The sequence below is a fragment of the Carcharhinus amblyrhynchos genome, chromosome 9, assembly GCF_965287045.1.
Source record: "Carcharhinus amblyrhynchos chromosome 9, sCarAmb.v2.hapA, whole genome shotgun sequence".
Lineage (NCBI taxonomy): Eukaryota > Metazoa > Chordata > Chondrichthyes > Carcharhiniformes > Carcharhinidae > Carcharhinus > Carcharhinus amblyrhynchos.
In genome coordinates this window covers 79,088,161-79,108,428 of record NC_137332.1, presented here as the reverse complement: position 1 = coordinate 79,108,428, position 20,268 = coordinate 79,088,161, and the positions used below count along the sequence as shown (strand labels likewise).

Sequence of the window (20,268 nt, the reverse complement as noted above, 5' to 3'; positions counted from 1 at the left end):
TGGCACAAAGCCTGCAAATATTGCAAATTGCGAGCATTATGGTGGACTTTGAGAGACAAGTTATAATGCTGATTGGGACAGCCAGCGTAGATGTGATTGGCTGAATGGCCTCCTTCTACGCAGTGATCCTGAACTCCCTTTCCCATAATGACTCCTCCAGAAAGTCTTGGGCTACTTACCAGGTTCTTAAAGATTACTCATTTGCTTAATAACAGCAACAATTTTTTCCACAGCTGCCTTGCAAAGTCTGGGATTTTCCAGCTCCAGTCTGAACTTGCTCTGCAATTCCTGCACGCTGAATTAAAGAGAAAATTCAAAACTTCCTAGTTTCTAATAACTATTATTCTGATCTGCAGCTCTTTGCAAGTCCTTTTCCTTTTCTGAACTTAGGGCTTACACCAACCAAGTGGGTGTTTTCAGCTCCCACCCCAAAGACCTTTGGACTTCTCCAAGCCAAACTGTTTTCAATGTGAGGATTACTGTAGATTTCTTCCTCTAAATCCAAGATAGTAAAATCTTCCAGCCTCTCTTCTCTCTCAAACTCTGCCTCCACATTGAGTTTTGGGCCCCATCCTCATTTAGCACTGAACGATAAAGTTAGTATTTTCTCTGCTTAAGGTGCAGGCCTGGCTAACACTTATTGCTTTTCCTCCCTGTGGGTACAATTTTACAGCCGTCCATGATGACGGGATCTTCTGATCCCGCTGCAGTGAATGGAGATTTGGCTGGGCAGTGCCAAATTCTCTGGCCTAGCTACAGGAGCAGCAGGGCATGAACCAGTAAGATTACATCCAGTGAGTTTCAACTGCCTATTTCCGAACTGAACGGCCTGTTTAATCCCCCCACAGCCTATCTCTATGGCAATGTGATATACTTCGGTTGTTCCAAACAGAAATGTAAATTAACCCTTTTTAACCTTCAGAAGAATCTCAGATTTTGGAAGCCCCTTAACTAATTTAAATATCTATTAGAGTTCAAGGCCCTCTTCTCCAGACTGTCAGGTCCCACCAAAAATCTACCTTGTTTACAACATGCTTTTAGCTGTTTTTCACCTAGGAACTACACTTAATCTAAATCTTTTTATTGAGGTAGTTGTAGACCTCCTGGCTCTCTCTCAAGCTTCGTGATCACTCATCCATTATTTAGATTTTCCCAGTACTGCCACTGAAAACACAAGTTGCCTTTTAACAATAATTAACCCTGGCTTGTTGGATTTCCATTTGCATTAGAAGTGTTCACCCGTTTCTTGATCAGGTTTTTCCATTTAACTTGTATTTAACAATTTTTATATTTAATAATTCAATCCCCAACTTAAAAGTTATATTCCTAAAACTAATGTTGTGGCTGTAAATTATGGAATCAGATATCCGCACCACTTTAGGTAAAGGCAAATTACTGTGGATGCAATGCTGGAATCGGAAACAAAAATTGAAAAATGCTGGAAACTCCCAGCAGGTCTGACAGCATCTGTGGAGAGAGAATAGATCCAGTGTTTTGGATGAATCTTCGGAAGGTTCATCCTGACTCGAACGTTGGCACTATTCTCCCGCCACAGATGCTGTCAGACCAGCTGAGATTTTCCAGCATTTTCGGTTTTTGATCCACAACTCTTAGTTTTCTCGACACTGGTTTTCCTGCTCCCATTCTACTGTCTGTGGTCCAGTGGAACTAGGTGGTGCCAGAAGATATCAGTGCATGAAGCTCCTCTCCCATTCTCAACTCCATTTATCGTATTAAGCCAATGGGCAGGTATAAAAAGCAAGTAGAATGTTTTCTTTATCTCCTACAGCTGGAGTATAAAGGTCAGGAAGTTAGATTTCAATCGCATAAAGCCTTGCATTCAGTCCAAATACTATACCTCAGGTTTTAATGGCCTTGGAGGGGGTGCAGCGCAGATTCATCAGATTGAGCCCAGATTTTACAGGGTTCAGTCATGAGGACAGGTTGGAAAGAGGATGCTTTTATTCCTTTGCGTATATAAAATTCAAGGGTGATCTGATTGAGTTATTCCAGAATAATTGAAGGTTTGTAGATAGACCTCAGCTGGAGTATTGTATACAGGTCTGGGCATCACACTATAGAAAGGATTTGAATACATTGGAGAGAGTGCAGAGAGGTTTACAAAAATAGTTCCAGTGATGAGAAACTTCAGTTATGAGGATAGATTGGAGAGGTTGGGACTGTTCTCCTTGGAGAGAAGAAGGCTAAAAGGAAATTTGATAGAGATGTTCAAAATCATGAGGGGGCTGGATAGAGTAGATAGGGAGAAACTGTAAAGGATAAAGAACGCGAGGAAGGCAAATTTAAAGTGACTTGCAAAAGAAGCAAATGTGAAATGCAAAAAAAAAACTTCAAGCAGCGATTAGTTTGGGTCGAAATGCATTGCCTGGAAGTGTGGTGGAGATGGGTTCAGTGAAAGCGCCCGATAGCATTGGTGATTACTTGAGTAGAAACAGTGTGTAGTGGTGTGGGTAAAAGGCAGGAGAATGGCGCTAAGTCATGATGCTTGTTTGGAGAACAGGTACAAACACAATGGGCTGAATGGTCTTCTGCTTCGTAACAATTCTGAGATACAGAGAAACTATTTCCTCTGGCAGGGGCATCAAGGCCTAAACGTAACATTAGAGCTGGACTATTCAGGAACAAGAGCATAGTGGAAATCTAAAAGTCTCTCCTCAAAAAAACAGTGAATGCTGGAGCAATTGAAATTCTATGACTGAGCTCGATGGATCTGGATCTGGATATTATAGGATGTGGAGCAAGGCTGAGAAACAGTTGAGTTGCAGATTGTGTTCCTGTTTTGGGAACTACCACCTTCTTATTTTCCAATGAACAGGAATGTGTCCCCTTCATGCAAATGTCTGTAAGAGGGAACATAGAATCCCTGCAGTGCAGAAGGAGGCCATTCGGCCCATCGAGTATGCACCGACCACAATCCCACCCAGTGCTAACCACCATGCTGCCCTTATCCAATTCACTTTTTGAATTCCAGTGCCCTTTCAGGCAGTGTATTCCAGATAAGCCGCTCTGTTTCTGTCACCTGGTGGTAATGCTCAGCCTTTCCTGCTGCTCATGACTGATGAGGGGTAGCTGGGACAGATACTGCTGTCATTCCCTATCTCTGGATGCTCCTCCAGCCCTACAACCTTCTGAGATTTCTGTAGTTTTTGGGCTCTGTCCTCTTCCTCAGCTCCAGTTTTCATTTCTGATTTTCATTGGTATCCTTGTTTGTTTTTAAGTTATTCTTTCATGGGATGCGGGCGTTGTTGGCTAGGCCGGCATTTATTGCCTGTCCCTAATTGTTCTTTGAGCTCGGTGATTTGCTAGGCCGTTTCAGAGGGCAGTTAAGAGTCAATCACATTTCTGTGGGTCTGAAGTCACAGGCCAGACCTGGTAAGGACAGCAGATTTCCTTCATGATAGGACAATAATGAACTAAGTGGGTTTTTATGACAATTGACAATAGTTTCATGGTCATCGTTAGACTTAAAATTCCAGGTTTTTGTTAAGTTCTATTTTCCATCATCTGCTGTGGGTGACTAGTCCGGTGACAATGTCACTATGCCACTAGCTTCCTCCTTTCAGCTGCGCACACTTAGTTTCAAAATTACATAACAGCTGGAGAGGCATTGGAAGTGTAAAAAGATGCACAAAGAAGCTACTAAAATTGATTAGTTACGACGATCACGAAGATCTGAATAGGCCAGTACACTTTTATTCAGAAAAGAATGAAAGATAACCTGTTAGATGTCTTTAAAATATGAAATGTTCTGATAGATGGAGAGTTCCCACTTGTAGGGAAAACAAGAATTCGTGAATATAAATGTTAGGTAGTTCACCCAGAGGGTGGGAGGAAAGTGGAAATCAGTACCATAGGAGTGGTTGAAGTGAATAGCATAGATAGAAGTTAGAGAAATACATAATGAGAAAAGGATTTGAAGAAATATGTTGATAGAAAAAAGGATTATATTATTACAGCAGCTTTCGCTGTCTCGTGTCACCCCAAAGCAGTTTGAAGCTTTTTTAAGGGTAGTAATTGTAATATTAGGAATAAGGCAGCCAATTTGTACATCGCAAGATCCCACAAACAGCATGGTGATAGTGACCAGGTAGTCTTTGTGATGTTGATTAGAGGAATATTGACCAGAACACTTGGGGAACTCCCTGCTGCTCTTTGAAAAGTGGCGTGAAATCTTGTACAACCCCGTGAGAGGGCAGATGGGTCTTTGCTTTCAGAACTGATCTGAAATACTCCACCCTTGACATTGCAGTGCTTCCTCCGTATTGCACTGGAGTGTGCCATCGTTAAATTTTTTGTGCTCATATCTTTGGAGTGGGACTTAAACCCAACAGCTTCTAACTTGACCAACTGAGGCACAGCTGAGGTGAAGGGGTAGGGTTGAGGAAAAAGGGCATATGGAGCAAGAACAGCTAGTAGGGCTGAGTAGCCAGATTTTGTCCTGGAAACCAGGTGGAGCTGTGGTCGTGGCACTACATAAATGTAGGAAGTTGATGCAGGGGCCAGGCCTCTAAGTAAAGTTTGTTTATTAGTAAGGCTTACATTGCAATGAAGTTACTGTGAAATTCCTCTAGTCACTACATTTCGTTGCCCGTTTGGGTCAATGACATGACAAGCATGTCTTTCAGACTGTGGGAAGAAACCGGAGCACCTGGAGGAAACCCATGCAGACACGGGGAGAACATGCAAACTCCACACACAATGACCCAAGCTGGGAATCGAACATGGGTCCCCGGTGCTGTGAAGCACTGTGCTACCGTGCCCCCCAAGGCCCTTGCACCTGGCCCTGCACAAATCCAGTCTGCTGTTGCCTCACTTCCTCATTCCAGCATCCCAGAAGAATAGTATTAGTATGCTAAACTACCAAGTGACTTAAATCGAACATGAAATGAAAGCTACGGGATACAATCTATACCAACTTGTAGCATTCAACATTTAACTATTTGTGAGCTCTAAGGAAATAGGTGGGTCATAATGAAGGGCTATGTATAAACTCATTCTATCCCTGCCTGAGAAGGTCTGATGGGCAGTATACAGAAAGCTTAATTCCACATCTATTCCAATTCTGTATCTGAGCTAGGAGTGCCTGATGGGACAATACAAGAGGACCCAAACTCCACATCGAAACGATTCTGCATCTGATGTAGGAAGGCATCATTAGGTGGTAATGAGGGAACTGTATCCTGCACTGACCTGAGCTGAATGTGCTTAATGATCTGGCATGGAAAGAGTAATCGTTGAGTTACTTGGTACTTGAACAACAAATGTTTGTTGGCGACCTGGGTGCTAGAACAATTCTCAATAACCAAAGTCCTTTTTCTTTACTTGGTTTTGAAGTATTACTGATGCGACATTGCCACTTTAACTGGTCACAGACTGATTGCTGTTACATTTGGTAAGCTGCAGTTGGTGTACTCTGATAAATAACTGCAGTCTTTATCCTGCACAGTGCAGCAAAACCTGTGGCAGTGGAGTCAGAGTTCGGGAGGTGAAATGTTACCAAGGCGATGAAGTTGGACAAGGATGTGATCCATCCACAAAACCAGAGACAAAGGAGACATGTGAGGTTCAGCTGTGTCCCACAGATGCACCAGGTAAGAATGACTGCAGTAGGCAGGATTACATCACTTCCAATCCCATCCAGCCAGCAACCACCCCGTTCTTCCTCCTCCTCCTCCTCCTCCTCCTCCTCCTCCTCCTCCTCAAAACGCTCCTTGGACTTAAATTTTCAAGAATAAATGATTAATTCCCCACAGATCAATCCAACTCCCTACCCCACAACTAAATCACTACTCCGATGCTGTCATTATATTGAGGGGTACTCACTTTGTTTTCTACTTTTTATTTACTGGTCATGTTTTCCTATTTGCTGTGATTTCTTTTCTTTAAAAAGTCATTACATTTGAGTACCTGATCAAGTCCCCCAAAGCTACATTTACAGATACTGAAATCTGTACATTATCCCAGCCTGCATTCTGGACGTGGGATTCAGTATCTGGTTGGGGATGTTGATGGATTCTGGGTTCTGAGCGTTGTGTGAGGAGAAATGCTCACCGTTATGGAAAAGCTCATGTTTTTTTCCTCCCTCACGAGAATATTTTCTGACCACCTCAGCCTAATTCCATCTGTTGGTCAGGAGCAATGATGTAATGTAGCTTCAAAGAAACAGTGGGCTTGGGAAAAAGAGGTAAGGAGAAACCCAGCAATTCCAGGCCAGTCAGTTTAATCTTGGTGCAGGCAAGTGATAATACAGTACAAAATTAACAGTTACCTGGACAGATGTGTATTAATTCAGGAAAGCCAGTATTAATTTGTTTAAGGCAAATCATGTTTACCTTGCTTTGAGTTTTTTGAGAGGTTGATGAGGGTAATATTGTTGATGTGGATGCCCAAAGACGTTCAATGATGTTCTACATAACGGGCTGATCAACAAGACTGAAGTCCATGAAATAAAGCATTGGCAGCATGAGTACAAAGTTAACTGATGACAGCAAATAGTGTGGTTTGTATTTTATGGTCTGGAGGAAGGTTTATCATGAGGTTTCTCAGGAACTGGGATTAGGATTGCTTTTCTTGATCAATATTAATGTCTTGGACTTGGGTGTACAGGTCACCTTTTCAAAATTGTGACGAGGAAATTGATATTTTATGAAGAGATCAAGAGGCTTGTTTGAACAGTAACTGTTTATTAATAACACACCTATATACATAGGAGATCTTGTGATGTAGTGGATAGCGTGCCCCTCCCTCTGAGCCAGAAGCCCTGGATTTGACTCCTATCCCAGGACTATGGCCAAGCAAGATGTGTTCATAACGCAGTCAGACAGGTTGAGTGTGCTAACCTGCAGATCCTTCCAAACACACCAATGGCTGGCAGTAAGACTGGGAGAGATGGCTGGTCAGCCGTATTTGTTGTGGAGAGGTGCTCCTCAAGCTGTATGCCCGTGGTGACAGAATGGCAACCTGTCCTGAGAATTACTAACTATGAAAACAGATGAAAGCCTCCTTAGTGCACCACTAAGTGTGGGAAGAGAATTGGAATTGGACTATACATATATATATAGGATGTTGTCCTGATGTGGTGCTATCTTCATGCCACCTTCTACCAGAGTTACTCCCACATTCTACTCCTCCCATGTGACTCTTGTGCTGTTAACCCATTAACCCCTACAACGCCAAACACCTATTACTGCAATAGGCAGGCTGATGGAAGGGGTAGACATGTCAGGTGAAATTTAACACAGAGAAATGTGAAATTATATATTCTGGTTCGAAGAATGAGCAGAGGAAATACAAAATAAAGAATACAGTTCTAAGAGGGATGCAGGAGCTGAGGGACCTTGTAGTATACGTGCTCACAGTATTTAAGGTGGCAAGCCAGGGTAAGAAAGTAGCTAACAAGGCATTTGGAATCCTGGGCTTTAAAATAGCGGCTACAAAAACAAGGATGTTGTGATGAACGCTTATAAAGCACTGGTCCACCTTCAGCTTGAGTATTGTTCAATCCTGGGTGTTGAAGTTAGGAAGGATGTGAAGACTTTAGAGAGGGTGCAAAAGAGACTCATGAGAACGGATAAGGAGCTCAGTTACGTGGTTAGATTGTAAAAGTTGGGATATTCTCCTCAATAGGGAGGGTTGAGAGAAGATTTGACCGAGGTGTTTAAAATCACGAGGTCCTACAAAGTGGAAGTGGAGACAAGTCGTTCCAACTATTGGAAGGGCTGAGAACCAGAGGACGTTGAGTTAAGATGCATGGTAAATGAACCAAAGGCTACAAGAGGGAAGACATTTTCACACTGAGTGGTGGGTTCTGGAATGTACTGCCTGGTAGCATGGAGGGGCAGATTGAGTTGAGTTTCAAAGAGGAATTAGATAAGCATCTGTTGTGAAAAGGGTTAGGGCTATGAGGAAAAGGGAACGGAGTACAGTTGGTCACTTTTCCAAAGAGCCAACACAGACATACAGGTTGTGAATGGCCTCATACACCATAACTGTGAGGTCTTGCTTCAGGCAAATTCTGGAGACAATGAGCAGGATTTTCTGGTCCTCCTGTGGCATGTTTTCTGGCAGTGGAGGTGGCTCGCCATTGGAGCCAGTGGTATCTTCCAGTCCTGCGATGTCTACAGTGTTGTGCATGGCTCTCCTGTCCTGCTATCAAGGGTTTGTCTTTGGTGGGAAAGGACAATAATTCCTGCCCCTGTGGTTTTCTAATTTTCAGTGATGTGCTATCACTTGTAGCAGAAAATCTACTGTTATGATATGTCAGACTTGTCTTCCTTGCAGCACTCTCACATCCACTGTCTGCAACTGCTCCATGTTCATCATTCAACGACGCCCAGGTCAACCAATCTGGAGCTTTTCAGCTCTCATCAAGTGGCCAAAATATTGATGTTTTCTTTTCTGGATGTCACTTTGTTCTTTCTGCTCTTGCAAATTCAAGCATCTCTTTATCACCAAAAGCTAATGTGGTGGTTGAAATGTGACATTGACAGTAAAGATATGAGATTTATCCAGAGTCTGTATAGGGAGCAAACGGCATCAGGATAGAAGCTGGGCAATAAGGCATCTTTTAAGTGAAGAGAGGCATACGATAAGGCTGAGCGCTATCGCCAAATTTTTAGTGAGTTCTTTAATTTATTTTTAAAAATTGCAGACGGAATGAAAGGCTAATTGATCGACAATGAAGAATTATCCATTTAGTTAATAGTGTTTGATCAATTTCTGGTGAGTTTGGGTCTTGTGCCACAAGGGTGGTCACATTGGGTGATCAGTGGTAAGAATGCTTGTGTGGGGAGTTAGTGGAGTTTAGGGTGGGGGGGGGGTGGGGCGTGAAATAACAGACCCACCACTTTTGCAATGTAAAGGAGGAGAGAGAGAAGAGGCAAGGTGGTATTCTAGTCATGAAACAAACACAGATGTGAAGGTCAGACGTCTTCTGATGAAAGCTGGAATACGTGACCCAGAGTTGGCAACACTCATGGGGCTGGCGGGGGGATTGTGGGAGATGGCGGGGGGAGGTAGTAAATCGGTGTCTGGTTTTCCATGTTAACTTTGCGCATTTGTTTTGCCTTGCAGATGACAATTGTCAGGACAAAGTGACGGCCAATTGCGCACTGGTGCTGAAGGTGAAGCTGTGCACACATTGGTACTACAGGAAGGCCTGCTGTAGATCCTGCAAGAATAGGGCATAGTGCCACTGACGACCCTCAGGGTTACAACCCTGTAGGGGAATAATAGAAAATACACAGTCCTTTTTTCAGGGGATGGGGGAAGGGGGTGACGCTAATAACCAATTCCAGCCAGTACCGCTAAACTTAAAAAACACACTCAAACCACATGTGTTTCATGACTAGAATACCACTTTGCCTCTCTTTTCTCTCCCTCCTCCATTACATTGGAAGAGTGGTGGGTTTGCTATTTCACTCCCTGCCAACGCCCCCACTCTAAACTCCATTAACTCTTGAACGCTACCTGGATCCTGGGCCTATGGCTTGAGACATGGGTCCTTGCCAGTGAACAGGAGCGCGAGCTTCAATCCAGAGCCTCCCCTGTAACCCCCATCCCTCCACTACCTCTACCTTCTAAAATGGTCAGTGTTCCTGCTTTCTTACAGCTGATTCATCCTATAAACAAAATGCATGGCCCCAGTCCCAACAATGATCCATGTCTTAGTAAGATGAGGTGAAGTTGTTAACTGAAATGGGTACCTAGATCTTTGGGTATTTTAGTGGGTCTGTGGGCAGTGCATAAGGGCAACAGTCATTTGCAAATTTCCACGAGTGGTCACAAGCAGTAAAAAAAATAAACAACATCTGGACCAATGTAAGAGGCTTGACCTTGATGCAGTTAATAGATTTACGAATAATTAAAAGTAAAAATTGGCCAGTACTAATTTGGATGCCTGGGCACCAGCCATTACAACAAGTACTGTATTCCACATTGTTTACAAGCTTCCTTCGAGCCATGGAAGGCAGAAATTTAATACTGCAGCAAGCTTTCTCCCTTCCTGCTCCAACTTTTCCTTTTCCCCCAACTCCCTGGTTAACTCCTCCTCCTCCTCAACTATGGACCTTGCATTTCTTATAGACAAGAATGCCAATAAACTACCAGTCTGAAAGTTTCCTCTCCCACTGCCCTGGAGCCCGTTATCAGGAGGAATGCAATACTACCCTTCTGATTCCTTCCTGTTCCCTTCCTTCCTGTAGCTTCCTGGAGTGTGTCGCCTGAGCTCTGGGACTCAATGAGTACATCCTCAGCTGTACACATTCGATAATGGAGCTACAGCCTGATGCTCCAGCTCATGGCACAGTGGACACACTTCATTCTTAATTATCAACTAAGGAACGGAGAAATAGCAGATTAACAGGGTTGCTTATGGAATGAAAATGCACTTCAGTACAACTCTCTCAATGTTAGCAGCTTAACCAAATCACCTCGGACCTGATGCTGAGGATCCGGTCAACTGACTCACAGGCACACTGTTTACGGGGCACCACTGAAGAGGGAGCAGCTTTGGCCACAGTGGCACCATGTGACAACATTATGATCACAAATTCTGTTGGTGCAATCAGAGTAAAATATGGCAATTTTCTGCAGCAGGAAATCTCTTGAGCTGCCACAAAGGTAGCAAAGTTAACATTCTGGTGAAACTGAGTTCGGGGATGTATTTCCGATAGTACGATGTAGCTTTAATATATGACAACTAGACATTAACACAAGCTCCCAAATGGTAATTGTACAGCGACTCTTTAGAATTATTTTACAATAACAGATTATTGATGTACTGTAGCTATATTATTAGAAATATTTTGTACAGCAATAAATAAGTGACTTTTTGAGTGACTCTTAATTTGTCGCTGCTGGGATGGAATGTGACATTGTTGAGCTGTCCTGGTGGAGTCACACAAACTAAAAAGGTTCCAGGAATATTTCCCTGTCTGGTACCCATCGAAACTGCAGGCGATTGGGTGGGGGCAGTCTACCTCAAGCGTGTGGAAAGATGGCTTGTTCTGAAGTCCAATCCAATACATGCGGCCAATTATCCCACAAAGCAGACCTGCAGGTCCCACTTAAACTCTGATTAGGACAGAACAGCCTCCAAACTTCTTTCTGCCTGATTCTTTCCTACAGATGAGCAATGTTATGGATGCTCCTGGGAAACAACACTCCATTAACTCTTCAGGGCAGTTGCTACCCAGATTAAATATTAACTGGTTTCATTTGTTGCACTGCCGAGTTGGTTGATTACTAATGTTAATAGAGGGTGCTGGAAAAGCTCAGCAGGTCTGCCAGCATCTGTAAGGAGAGAAAGCAGAGTTAATGTTTTGAGTCCTATGGCTGTTTGGAACTGAAGGAGGGAGAATGTGTCAGTGCTGTGAGAGATTGAAACAAGAAGTAACAACTTTAAGAACAAAAGACAGACAGAAAAGGGGGGCAGTGGAATAGGAGTTGAGGGGAAGATGTGTTTTATGGTAGCATCATGTTAGAGAATGCAAAGGATAATTCTATGAATGGGGAGGCCAGTGGGATGGAAAGTAAGGACAAGAGGGACACTATCCTGGTTCAGGGAGGGAGGGGAAGGGGAGACGGTCAAGGTATGGTAGATTGGTGGGACATGGATGAGTGTCCTGTCAACCACGATGGGGAAACCTTAGTTAAGGCAAAAAAAAGTGTAAAAAGTGTCGTTTTCAGAGGCATCATCATCATCAAAACAGATGTGATGAAGGTGGAGAAACCAGGAGAATGGGATGGAGTCCTTACAGGAAATGGGGTGAGAGGAAAGCCTATAATGAATATTAGTGGTCAGTCTATCACTGGAAATGGAGACAGAGAGGTCAAGGAAGGGAAGGTATAAGTGTTGGGAGATGGACGAAGTGAAGGTGAAGGTTGGAATATGGAAGCAAAATTGAGAAGTGTTTCTTGCCTTTTCTTAAAGTTGCTACTTGTTGCAATTTCACAGCTCTAACACTTTCTCCCTCCAGTTCTGACAAAAAGCTAAAGAATTCAAAACATTAAGTCTACTTTCTCTGAGTTTTCCCAGCATCCCCCTCTTGTTTCTGATTCCAGTATCCTCAGTGTTTTGCTTATTTTATTGATGCTTTGGACTGGAAGAGATCATCAATGGGCTCGCTTCCAGATCATCTAGGTTCGAAAAGGAACTCATCCTCTATATTTACACATATTGCAATATTGATAAAGTGTGAGTTATTGCAATCGACAAGATGTGGCACTGGATACATGGCACAAATCTCTTGAGCACTGCTATTTGGAGCTTTGGGCACGTTAACAATCTTAAACTTTTGAGCATCTGTGAATGCCGCCTCTATGCCCAATTACCTACCCCACCATGGAACCTTGCTTCCTCGCTCCATAACCACTCTGTCTTTGGTTTGGTGATGTAGCATTGCATTGTGTAGCATTTGCAGGAAGTTGGGCAGCATGCTGGCACAGTGGTTAGCACTGCTGTCTCACATCCGGGTTTGATTCATGGCTCGGGTCACTATCTGTGTGGAGTTTGCACATTATCCCTATGTCTGCGTGGGTTTTGTCTGGGTGCTCCCATTTCCTCCCACAGTGCAAAGACATGCTGGTTAGGTGCGTTGGCCATGGTAAATTCTCCCTCCGTGTACCTGAACAGGTGCCAGAGTATGGCGACTGGGAGATTTTCACAGTAATTTCATTGCAGTGTTAATGTAAGCTTTCTTGTGACACAAATAAATAAAAAATAAGCCAAGGCTGGAGAGAGGAAAACTAGAGAATGGGATAAGGATGACAATTATGGGAAGAGTGGACGAGGGGAGAAGGGCCAATTGGGTGTTGGGAGAGAAGGTGATGGGTGGAGAGGGAAATGGGGAGGAGAGAGAGACTGGAATGCATGGACTGGTGGTCAGATTTCGATGACGTGTCAAATGATGACTGAGATCAGAAGCTGCCTTCCACTTCCAGAGCCAAAGAGAGCTCAGTCTTCCTTTCCCCGCTGTCCTTTTAAGGACTTCTTTTGAGTTGATTGGCTTCTCCTCTGCAGTAATTTTAATCATTCTATGCATTTATTTATTCAGTCATGGAATATGGGCATCGTTGGCAAGGCCAGCATTTACTGCCCATCCTTAATTTGTCTTGAAAAGATGCCATCTTGAACTGCTGCTGCCCATGTGGTTTGGGTACACCCACAGTGCCATTATGAAGGGCATTCCAAGTTTTTGACCCATTAACAGCAAAGGAACAGTGATACACTTTCAAACCAGGATGGTATTTAGTTTGGAGGGGAACTTGCAGATCGTGGTGTTTCCATGATCTGCTGCCATTGTCCTTCTAGGTCGTAGATGCTGCTAGTTTGGAAGGTGCTGTCAAAGGAAAGCTGCAACATAACTTGCCAATTTTTAAACTCAATGCCCCAGCCAACTGAAGGCAAGCAAGACGTATGCCTTCTTGACTACCTTCTCCACCTGCATTGCCACTCTCAGTGACCTGTGTACCTGTACACCGAGACCCCTTTGCCCATCAATACTCTTAAGTGTTCTGCCATTTACTGTATATCTCCTAACTGTATTAGACCTTATAAAATGCATTACCTCACATTTGTCCAGATTAAATCCATCTGCCATCTCTCCTCCCAAGTCTCCAACTGATCTGTATCCTGCTGTATCCTCTGTTGGTCCTCATCGCTATCCACAAATCCACCAACCTTTGTGTCGTCAGCAAACTTACTAATCAAACCAGTTACATTTTCATCCAAATCATATATACAAACAGCAAAGGTCCCAGCAGTGATCCCTGAGCAACACCACTTGTCACAGCCCTCCATTCAGAAATGCACCCTCTGCTTCCTTCTGTCGTCTTTGACTGAGTCAGTTTTGTATCCACCTTGCCAGCTCACCTCTGATTCCATTTGACTTCACCTTCTGCACCATTCTTCATGATCAAACTTCCAGGGGTACCTCCAGGCAGATGTGACAACCCTAAGCTGCCCTCATGTTAGGAGGGCATTTTTAAAATTTGTCGGAAATGGACATCACTGACTGCCCAGCATTTATTGCCCACTCCTAGTTGCCCTTGAACTGAGTGGCTTGCTAGGCCATTTCAAAAAGCCGTTGAGAGTCAACCATGTTGTTATAGCTCTGGAGTCACACGTAAGCCAGACCAGCTGAGGATGGCAGATTTCCTTCCCTAAAGGATATTGGTGAACAAGTTGGGTTCTTAGGGATCTACTGGAAGGAAGAATCTACTAATTCCAGATTTTTTTAAATTGAATTCAAATTCCACCATTTTGTGGTGGATTCAAACTCAAGTCCCCAGGACAGTAGCTGAGTTTCTGGATTAATAGTCTAGCAATAATACCACTCGGCCATCACCTAGTGGAGCACTTACCAAAAAATGCCATCCACCAAGTTCAACAGAACCCATGCCTCTGAAAGGCTTGCTATTTGGTTGAGGGAAAGGTTGGTTGTTTCTGGAGCCTCCCTAACATTCCAGGCCTCCATTGGTGGAACGCTGTCTGTTTGCCAGTATGGGCACATTCTCCCCAACTGTGCTGATGACATTGTCCGCGTAATTAAAGGTCATCGCTGGAGATTGGTGGACCTCAAATCATAACTTGGTCCTAATAAAGCAGCATTTGGCCACTTTTACTATAAGCCTATTTTTAACATGCTTTCATTTCTATAGCATCCTGAATGTAGCAAAATATCTTAAGGAACTTCACAGTGTTATTAAACAATAATTGGCACCAAACTGCATAAGGTGATATCAGGAAGTGTTTTAAAGAGACCCTTAAAAGAGAAGGAAGGGTGGGTTCAGTGTTTAAAAGTTTTAGGGATGGAGTTCAAGAACTTATGAGCCATGAAGCTGAAACCACATTCCCCACTGGTGGGGCAAAGGAAATAGGTGATGTGTGCATGGTCAGAATTGGAGCATGTAGACCTCTCAAAAAGGGCTCTGATGAAAGGTGATCCAGACTTGAAATGTTGGCTCTATTCTCTCTCTCCACAGATGCAGTCAGACCAGCTGAGACTTTCCAGCACTTTCTGTTTTTGTTTCACATTCCAGCATCTGCAGTATTTTGCTTTTCTCTGAAGAGAGTTGTAGGGATGGAGACAATGACAGGGACAAGACTATGCAGGGACTTAAAAACAAGGATGAGAATTTCCAGTTGGAAATGTTGCCAGATGGAGAACCAATGTAGGATTGGAGGACATTCTGGCATTGAAAAGTGCTTCACACAATGGATTACTTTGAAGTACTGGAAAACTGTTAGCTTGGCCAAACTCCATTAGCAATTGCTTTTGTCCTGCACTGTTGATCAATGAAGAAATATTGATTGAGATAAATATAATGTTTTGCTGTTCAACTGATCTTTTTCAATTAGAGATGCATTCAACACTCCATTTTTGGATCCACTTGGAATTAACTTCTGTCTGATAGATGTGTGCATAAGCAAAGCTTGATATGACAATTGAGGTTTCTAAATAATTTCCAAAAACAAATTATTTAGAAACCTCAATTGTCATAGTTTTTCCAACTTTTAAACACTGAACCCACCCTTCCTTCTCTTTTAAGGCTCTCTTTAAAACACTTCCTGATATCACTTTATGCAGTTTGGTGCCAATTATTGTTTAATAACAATACTGTGAAGTTCCTTAAGATATTTTGCTGCATTCAGGATGCTATAGAAATGAAAGCATGTTAAAAATAGGCTTATAGTAAAAGTGGCCAAATGCTGCTTTATTAGGACCAAGTTATGATTCGAGGTCCACCAATCTCCAGCGATGACATTTAATTACGCGGACAATGTCATCAGCACAGTTGGGGAGAATGTGCCCATACTGGCAAACAGACAGCGTTCCACCAATGGAGGCCTGGAATGTTAGGGAGGCTCCAGAAACAACCAACCTTTCCCTCAACCAAATAGCAAGCCTTTCAGAGGCATGGGTTCTGTTGAACTTGGTGGATGGCATTTTTTGGTAAGTGCTCCACTAGGTGATGGCCGAGTGGTATTATTTATTTAAGGTATAATGAACGGGTCATATGACCTGTGCTGATGTCTGCTTGACAGCAAACCTACATGGCTTGATAGTTAAAGATTAAAGGGGACCCAAAATCTTTTACTGGGAAGAAGATGCAAAGTTTTTACAGTTGGATACAATGGCAGCAGCATATCTGCTAACAGTGGGGAGTCTCCCAAACAAGTGTTGAGAATGCTGGGTTGTAAACAATAGTTTTAAACTGTCTGTTTAGTTCCAAGATGAAAGAGTTGGGCTCTCAAGTTTAGCCAATCAGCATTTCTGCTTGGATACAAGACCCCTGTGATTTGTGTTGCCATAAAAATTGGCCTTGGAGAGGAATGGTTTCTAAGATATCCCTGAAAATATTTAGGCACAGGCAGTCTGCCAGGGTCTGGGAGTGAGAGCAGTTAGAGTTTGAAGGTTCACAGAGCAGGAATGCTGGTCAGAGCTTGTGCTTGGATTGGAAAGACCAAATTCATGAGTTAAAATGAAGATTCATCTAGCGTGCTTGAGGGAGGATCTCTAATAATAATCTCATTAAAGACAGTTCTAGATTAGAAGCTACCGGGCTGAGAAAGGGAAAGAACAGAAGGAAAATTGGAACGGCAAATTGCGCGGAGGGTGTGGAGAGTCCGCAGAAGGATCTAGATAGGCTGGGTGAATGGGCCAGGAACTGGCAAATGGAATTTAATGTTGGCAAGTGCGAGGTGGTCCACTTTGGTAGGAATAATGGTAGGAAGGACTATTACTTACGGGGCGAAAAACTGCAGCAGGCGACGGTGCAGAGGGACCTCGGGGTCCTTGTGCATGAGTCGCAAAAACCCAGCTTGCAGGTGCAGCAGGTGGTCAGGAAGGCGAATGGGATGCTGGCCTTCATAGCGAGGGGGATTGAATATAAAAGTAGGGAGGTCTTGCTGCAGCTGTATAGGGCATTGGTGAGGCCGCAGCTGGAGTACTGTGTGCAGTTTTGGTCGCCGTACTTACGCAAGGGTATTTTGGCCTTGGAGGGAGTACGGAGGAGGTTTACTAGGCTGATACCGGAGTTGAGGGGGTTGAGCTATGAGGAGAGGCTGAATAAACTAGGCTTGTACTTGTTTAGAAGAATGAGGGGAGATCTCATTGAGACGTATAAGATGATGAATGGGATGGATAGGATAGAGGTGGAGAGGCTCTTCCCGCTCAGAAAGGACAGTAGGACTAGGGGGCACAGCCTCAAGATAAAGGGGGGGCGGTTTAGAACGGAGTTGAGGAGGAACTTCTTCACTCAAAGGGTGGTGAATCTCTGGAATTCTCTGCCCGTTGAGGTGGTGGAGGCTGCCTTGCTAAATATTTTTAAGACGCGGGTTGATGGGTTTTTGATAAGAGAGGGGATTAAGGGTTATGGGGAGAGGGCGGGAATGTGGAGCTGAGACACGACAGATCAGCCATGATCTTATTGAATGGCGGGGCAGGCTCAAAGGGCTAGATGGCCTACTCCTGCTCCTATTTCTTATGTTCTTATGTAAAATCTCTCAAACTAAAAATTATTCTGGACTGACCCTGGGAGAACTTAATGTCTACTCAAAGGACAGTGTAAACTATATCTGTGAAATATATTTTTCAATTGTGCAAGAAATGTCTTGTGGTTTAAAGTATAAATTGTCTAGAGAAATGGTGTTTTGCCAATAGTGCTTTTAGTCTGGTGTTGCAGTAAAGTCTTAAAATGTGAAATGCTGTTGGGTTATCTTTTTGGCTATTAATTGGAAATTCAGTCTCTATGGGATAATAACATCAGAAATTGCCTTGTAGGATGTGGACAGGCAGATTTTCTCCCAGAGCAGAATCATCCTTTGCACAAGCGTTGCTTAATCTTTATCATTCTGTGGCCCCATCCAGACTTTTTGAGTGGGGTCATCTCCAATAAACATGTATCACAGTTTCTCAAATAAAGCTGTGCCCTTAATACACACCTCATGTAGATCAGTGAGGCAATGGGCTACCAAAGCTTGGAAACCATGCAGCAGATATTGAATACGAGGAAGAAATACTGAACTTGTGATCCATGAAATTATTCTTCTGGGACTTGGTTGAAATCTAGCTCAGGCTGAATGGATGATGATGCTTTAGGTATTCTAGCCAAATGTATTTTTTAATAATCAACATGTGACTACTCCAGCACCAATGAGGCTGCCATAATTGGGCACGGCTGGGCAAATGGAAATGGAGGGATTTGGAGCCACATCTCCAGTGTTAGCATCTGAATTTAATACTTGACAAATTAAAACCTTTGTCACTAGTGTGAAATTTGGACCGTCACGTGTCTGTTGACAACTTAGACCTATCAACTTGTGGATCAAATTCTCCTCTGTATCAGCTTCTATATACTTTTTCCATTGTGTACTTAGCCTACTAATTTCTTTTTTTTTATTCATTCGTGGGACATGGAAGTCGCTGGCTGACCAGCATTTATTGCCCATCTCTAGTAGTCCCTTGGAAGGCAGTTGAGGGCCAACCACGTTGCTGTGTGGCTCCGGAGTCATGTGTAGGCCAGACTGGATAAGGACAGCAGACTTCCTTTCCTAAAGGACGTTAGTCAACCAGATGGGTTTTTCTGACAATCGACAACGGTTTCATGGTTATCGGTAGATTCTTAATTCCAGGTTTTTTTTTATTGAATTCAAATTCCACCATCTGTCAGGGTGGTATTTGAACCAGGTCCTCAGAACATTAGCTGAGTTTCTGGACTAATAGACCATCTATAATACCACTAAGCCATCACCACCTCATAGTGCATGGGTTAAAGTGTTTGTGTATGGTGGACAATAAGTCAACTCAAATAAATTACGCCCGAGTTTCTGGCTGTTTAATATGTGAAAAGGCCTTACTATATATGAAGTTTATTACTAATTGTTAAATATGTTAGTAGTTAGGAAACAATTTGAGAAATCATTGCTTTATAGATCAATTGAACATAAATCCCTAGCCCTCCCTTAACCCATTCCAATGAAAGCTGTTGATATCTCCTGACAAAATTTCAGAAGTACCGATCGTTCTCCCTGACTTTCTCTGTCCTTGTGAACTTGAGAGACTGGGACATTGCCAGGGCTCAGAATCAGAGGAAGTGGCCAATTGGCAGGGATAGATCTTTGTCTCTGCGTTCCTTCAAGGTTGCCATTGCTGGATCTCAATCCCTTTCTATTTCTCTGGTTATCTCCATTGCTCTCATTTTGCCTCTTCTGCTCACTCTCTCTTGCCCTCTCTGCCCTTTCACATATCTTGCCATTCTTTGTATTTCTTTCTCCAGGGTTTTGGCCTGCTCTCTTTCTCTAGCTCTGCTCGCTGTCTTTCTCTGGCTTTATTTATTTTGCCTTTTGCTCCCTCTGTTTCTTTTTATCTCTTTCACTCTGCCTGAGTCACCTTCTTTCTCTCTGTCTTCGTGACCCTGTCTCCGCCACTGTTTCTTTTTACCTTACTCTTCTCACTCTCTTGGGAAATAAGGAAGGGCAGGTGACAGAAGTGTTAGTGAGGGATCACTTTGGGACCAGTGACCATAATTCTATTAGTTTTAAGATAGCTATGGAGAATGATAGGTCTGTCCCAAAAGTTAAAATTCTAAATTGGGGCAATACCAATTTTGATGACATCAGGCAGGAGCTTCCAAAAGTTAATTGGGGGAGTCTGTGGGAAGGCAAAGGGACGTCTGGTTAGTGGCATACTTTCAAAATTGTGTTAACCAGGGTTCAGTGTGAACACATTCCTTTTAGAGTGAAGGACAAGGCTGGCAGAAGTTGGGAACCCTGGATTACTCAGGATATTGAGGCCCTGGTCAAGAAAAAGAAAGAGGCACATGACATGCATAGGCAGCTGGGATCAAGTGAATCTCTTGAAGAGTATAGGGGGTGTAGAAGTAGAGTTAAGAGAGAAATCAGGAGGGCAAAAAGGGGACATGAAATTGTTTTAGCAGATAAGGCAATGTAGAATCCAAAGATCTTCTACAAATACATAAGAGGCAAAAGAACAACAAGGGAGAGAGTAGGGCCTCTTAAGGGTCAACAAGGTAATCTAAGTGCAGATCCACAAGAGTTGGGTGAGATCCTAAATGAATATTTCTCATCAGTATTTACTGTTGAGAAAAGTATGGATGTTAGGGAACTTGGGGAAATAAATATTGATGTCTTGAGGAGTGTACATATTACAGAGAAGGAGGTACTGGAAGTCTTAAAGTGCATCTAGGTACATAAATCTGCAGAACCTAATGATGTATATCTCA

General features: G+C 43.2%; 1 protein-coding gene across 1 annotated transcript in view; it reads left to right on the top strand.

The window, feature by feature from the left end:
* Nucleotides 1–9,209, top strand: part of LOC145348419 (ADAMTS-like protein 2) — a 100,573-nt gene extending 91,364 nt beyond the window's left edge. The window contains exons 17-18 of the mRNA XM_080196633.1: nucleotides 5,468–5,612; nucleotides 9,094–9,209. Of these exons, the coding sequence (XP_080052759.1) occupies nucleotides 5,468–5,612; nucleotides 9,094–9,209 (261 nt within the window). The remainder of the gene's footprint in view (nucleotides 1–5,467; nucleotides 5,613–9,093) is intronic.
* Nucleotides 9,210–20,268: the final 11,059 nt, after the last annotated feature.